Source organism: Bombus huntii, unplaced genomic scaffold, assembly GCF_024542735.1.
Source record: "Bombus huntii isolate Logan2020A unplaced genomic scaffold, iyBomHunt1.1 ctg00000222.1, whole genome shotgun sequence".
In the NCBI taxonomy this organism is placed as follows: domain Eukaryota; kingdom Metazoa; phylum Arthropoda; class Insecta; order Hymenoptera; family Apidae; genus Bombus; species Bombus huntii.
The window spans coordinates 19,132-24,284 of record NW_026099443.1 but is presented as its reverse complement, the minus strand read 5'-3'; the positions used below and the strand labels follow the sequence as shown (position 1 = coordinate 24,284).

At 31.0% G+C, this 5,153-nt stretch overlaps 1 protein-coding gene and 1 long non-coding RNA gene across 2 annotated transcripts; both read right to left on the bottom strand.

The window, feature by feature from the left end:
- Positions 1-420: 420 nt before the first annotated feature.
- LOC126877709 (omega-amidase NIT2-A-like) lies at positions 421-1,967 on the bottom strand. Its single transcript, XM_050640283.1, has 4 exons — positions 1,789-1,967; positions 1,235-1,403; positions 771-1,004; positions 421-619 (listed from the first exon to the last, which is right to left on the bottom strand). Exons 1-3 carry the CDS (start codon positions 1,870-1,872, stop codon positions 871-873), a joined length of 387 nt encoding a protein of 128 aa, XP_050496240.1. The 5' UTR covers positions 1,873-1,967; the 3' UTR covers positions 421-619; positions 771-870.
- A 427-nt stretch (positions 1,968-2,394) lies between these two features.
- LOC126877704 (uncharacterized) lies at positions 2,395-2,868 on the bottom strand. The gene is made up of 2 exons (XR_007695259.1): positions 2,771-2,868; positions 2,395-2,683 (listed from the first exon to the last, which is right to left on the bottom strand). It is a non-coding gene; the product is annotated as an uncharacterized LOC126877704 (long non-coding RNA).
- Positions 2,869-5,153: the final 2,285 nt, after the last annotated feature.

The window sequence follows — 5,153 nt, the reverse complement described above, 5'->3', positions numbered from 1 at the left end:
CATGTTTTTGCTCTCTTTAAGTCTTTCATCGAGACAGACAATCTACAGGTATTAATCGACCAATTTCTCCAAGCTGATAACTTCGAATTGATGTTTATATATAAGAAGTGTTATGTGTTAATCTGTCTAAATGTTTAAAAGGTGTTATAAATTAAATGTTGTTAAACGATACGTAATTGCCTTTTGATCGTAAATTTTACTATCAAGGGGTCTTTTATGTATGCGTAATCATTGTGAATTATAACAATTTATGTGATCGATATTAAAGGTGTTTAAAAGCATGTAGTTTTTTTCTATATTACTATTCTCCTATATTATTATCCTATATTATTATAGCATTCCTATATTATTATAATATCCAATTACATGTTGATACACAAAATATACAGATTATTATTTATAACGTTTTGGTTTTCTTAATTGAGTCATTCATTTAGTACAAATGATAAGAAATTAGTAATAATTCACAAAAAAAGGATATCGTAGTAGAAATATTATAAAAAAACATTTTCTGTTTTAGTGTAGAGTTACTCCTTCTTACAGACAGTGTCGTACAAATCTGTACGTCTCTGAGAAAATGTAGGTATCTGAGCCCTTACTTCCTCAACAACTTTTAGATCTGATAGAAAAAAGAAACATACGAAGTAATAAGTAATGCTTACTAATAAATTCAACAAATACAGAGGAAGATGGCTAAATCGATAAATTAACGAGACTAAAAATTAATTACATCATGGATCTCTCGCTTTTAATTTTAAGCTGTAAATTACCGATATCGGTGACTGCCATATTCTCTTGAGTTTCCAAATCGTAAAGAATCTTTCCCCAGGGATTGGTCAACTGTGTATGTCCCCATGCGACGTAACTTGCTTAAGGAACACGAGCCGGTGATATGCAGGCAACGTATAATTGATTATCATTCGCTCTGAAACGCTGAAGTAATGACCAGTGCAGTGGTCCAGTGGTCATATTGAATGCCGCTGGATATATCAGCATTTGGCAACCTAACCCAGAGAAGCAGGAAATATGAAGCCACCGAATACCAATTAACTTCGTAGTTGCACGGTTCACATTCCATCATTTCTGAATATGCGAGGACAGTCCTCTTATTGTGCTTTTAATTCTTTTATTTGTTTCATTTTCAGCAAATATACTGGTTTTTTAAATTAAGCTTCTTTTTATACAGATATTTAATTTTTTGCTAGTTAAGTATTGATCGATTAAGTTACTGTACCTTTGTTCCGATAAATGCGTGCCATTTCCTCGAATCTAATATCATAGCATATGCCAATACCTATTTTGCAGCCCTTCACATCGAACGTCGTTAGGGAGTTACCAGGACTGAGTGAATCACTCTCTCGAAAAGTAATCTTATTAGGAATGTCGATGTCGAATAGATGTACCTAATAACATAAAAATGTAGTCGCTAATTCTATTGCTGCAACTTTTGTAATTTAATATCAAAGTTACCAACTCCTAAACTTTAATTATTTTTTATTTAATAACTGACAGCGTTTTTATCACTTTCTTTTATTAAAAAATCTTATCATTTAATAATGTTTAAAAAGGAGAAAAAATAAGTATTTTCGTATGTGAAAAATTTATATTACACATTACAACAAAAATGGGCGTTTTCCGTATCATAACGTATTTTATAAACCGTAAATTATAGAATTGGTTATAGTATACGTATGTACATATGTATATTCCTAAATTATTCCTAGATAGAGTCACTTTCTTCACCCCAATATTTTCAAATTCAAAGCCATAAAGGAATATATTACTTACCTTTCGGTGTTTTGCTATCAAAGTTCCATCGGGACCCCAAATAGTACAGGTATTGTACAATTTATCGCCCTCTATTTCAGGCATCGTACCACCAACTACATAGATGTTGTTTTCTTTAGCTGCATTCGATAAAGCAACGCTCGTTTCACCATCAGGAATACTCTCGGCGTATTTTCGAAAGTACTCTGCATTGCAATATTTCAATTAATGAAAAATAACTGTCTTTTGTTCCAACCATAAATTAAATTGAAATTTTTGTCAGTTTTTTATTTTTTAAATTATTAAAATAACTAAGTTTTATATCTCGACTTAATTAAATATGCAATTACTTAGCTAACAGTATATATAATAAATTGTTTCTACAGGTTCAAAACGAAAAATGAATATTTAGAAATATTTAATTACGACAATGCTATTTGTGTTAGCATCAGTGGCTTGTTACTCTACGACTTTGCTAGTACTTTTTGAAACATAAAGTTAGTTTTCAATTAACACTTATACTAGAGGCGGAATTATAAATGCAAAATAATTGATAATACCAATTTATAAGTACCTAATTATTAGTATCTTAAAAAATATATTTATACAAAAATCACGATAATCATGAAAATGGGGAAATCCTATATTCTCGACTCAATTCACAATCTTTATGGAAGTATAAACGGTAAGGTAATTTGTCTACTTTTACTTTTTTCTATATAGTTGTTACACACATGGTAAATTATTGAAAAAAAAAACAAATTATTACGTATTCCATATGGTGAATTAAAGCATTCAGGAAGAGCTATAATATCAGCATTGCGCTCTTTTGCGCTAGAAATGTAGGAAACTGCCCGCTCTACATTTTTGCGTTTTACTTCATTTACTTCAAGTTGTACCAACGCCAAGCGAAATGCTAAAATGTTGGAAAAGTTAAATACATTCGGTTATATATTTCCCATACTTTTTATCTATAAATACTTTTTACATAGTGAATACTTACTCGACATCGTTCGCACTACTTGTTTAGCGATGTTTGTAAGTATCATAATGTTGAGGTTATGTATGGTACTACTCAATATCAACATTACGTAAGCAATACGCAGGGATTTTTAATAATTCTTGGTAAAGTTTAGGACATTAATTTTGATGTAATTGTAAACATTATTTGTTCACAATTTGTCCATTTACTTTGCAACAAAAAGAACGCATCTGCAAGCGTGTTAATCGGATAACGACGAACTTCATTTCGCAAACACCGACACGTGAAACATTTTGAAGTTACGTCGACGCGAGAGTAATTGGTTCCCTTAAATTCCTCAATTTCCATTTCTTTCGCCATGTATATTCGAGTATTGCATTTGAATTGCAGAGCAGTCGAAAGTAGAGGAGCACCTCGCCGATATATCGACAGGAACATGAATTTTTTTTCATAGGGCGAATATTTTTTCCATTGAATTATTAAACCGAGTCAAATTTTCAAACTCAACCACTTAATTTAATCGTTTTACATAAAACATTTCAATCTTTTTTCTTCTAAATACTTTACCTATATTTCATCTGGCTGAATATTCCATATTTTTAAAGCTTGTTGATAATTACAAATACGTAATTATCATTCTGAAGCTAGAAATTTGAAGTAAAATTGCTCTGCGCGAAAGGAAATAATTCAACGTTTTATATATAGCTGTTAAAATGATATAAGTTTCAGTAAAATAGCTTCACTAAAATTTGTGGTTTTTTTCCTTTTCTATTTTTTTTTTTTTTTTTTGGTTTTATGTGTTCAAGGGCGAACGTTCCCTCTCATTTCCTGTATTTTTATGAGGAATTTAGCCTTTTTACACCACGAGAGCCTCAACGTTTTCATTTTCACGCTTACGCTACGCTCGTTAAACACGTTCTAATGAGACCATGTGCTGACATTGCGAGTTTTATTATTATCGCACAATAATTTATCATTTTAGATTTCAAATATTACATTCATACATTTTTCGTTGTAAATTTCTTTCTCTATTTAAACAATTTACCATTGTTGCTACAATAAATCAATTAATTAAATTAATTGATCAGTTTAAACTTAAAATATCATTTCATAAGTTTTCGTCACTTGAATCTAAAAACAACAGAAAACGGATCATATTCAACGATCACAAAACGATAATAGGACATTGTGTTTCTTCTGAAGGGCATGAAATTGTCAGGAGATTATGCCATAAATGAAATTGGAAGCTGGCTGGTCAAAGGGATTAAACTCGGTTAAACTCAATTGTGCTATATTGCACAAAGACTTGAGAACTGCTACCAAATATCTACTAGCTTAAAGGTGTGCTGATTACACCTTACAAATTGTAATTATATTTCAAATACAATCTCCTAAGTAATAAGTAAATTAAATTAATACTTTACCTAGAATCTGTGATACATTAATATAACAAAAATACATTTCTTAAATTATTCATTAATTTGCAATGTAATTAGAATATTATCTTTATTTTCTGGTGTCTTTATTATTCTTAAAAGATACGCTGCTTGTTTGCAAATTTAACACTACGTATGCTATTAATAAATCATTTTATATTTAATTTTGCAACCTTCAATCATTGTTAAAATTGATTGATAATACCGTTGGTTAATAGAAATTTGAAAATGCTCTCGTTTCCACTCGATTAAAAGGTAATTGCACAAACTGTCACAGTGTTGACTACAAATCACGTGTGTCGTTCTATTAAATTTATACACAATAGTATTTATTCTCGTTTTAATTTAAAATGAAATGTGTTATTGTATTTTTTTTTTTTATTTATTTGTTGAGATTACAATCAATTCTCGCGTTGAGAATTTTCAGTAATTTTTCTGGCGTGGCGCAGTGACATGGCTGTTTATTTACAATAAGTTAATACTTATTATAGATAGGTATAATTTATAAGTAATATAAGTAAGTGCATATGCTTAATTTGGATAATTAAATGAATCTAACGTTTAGGTCTAGCGGGTAGTGCCTCTTCAGCCTGCGAATCTGGTCCGTCGTATCGAGTAGTCCAGTGATTAGGGGGTTTCGGTGTTTGTTGATTCTTTTGCTATATCTGTCGCTATATTTTGCTATTTCCTCTTTGACGGTGGGTATCTTGAGGTCGCGGTGTATTGTTTCATTGGTTACATACCAAGGTGCGTCAATTAGGGATCTTAGCGTTTTCGATTGAAAGCGTTGGAGTATTTCAATGTTGGAGTTACTTGCTGTTCCCCATAGTTGGATTCCGTAGGTCCAGACAGGTTTTATTACGGTCTTGTAGAGGGTAATTTTATTCTGTATATTTAGTTTGGAGCGTCGGCCCGTGAGCCAATAGAGTTTTTTTAGTTTGTCCTTTAGTTGCTTCCTTTTATCTGAG

Bases quoted from the DNA above. Each gene is read 5' to 3' on its own strand.
- LOC126877709 (XM_050640283.1), bottom strand. From the start codon at position 1,872: ATGCCTGAAATAGAGGGCGATAAATTGTACAATACCTGTACTATTTGG. The intron at 1,404-1,788 runs GTAAGTAATATA...TTATGTTATTAG, and splicing joins TGATAGCAAAACACCGAAAG to GTACATCTATTCGACATCGA. The intron at 1,005-1,234 runs GTACAGTAACTT...TCTCTGGGTTAG, and splicing joins ACGCATTTATCGGAACAAAG to GTTGCCAAATGCTGATATAT.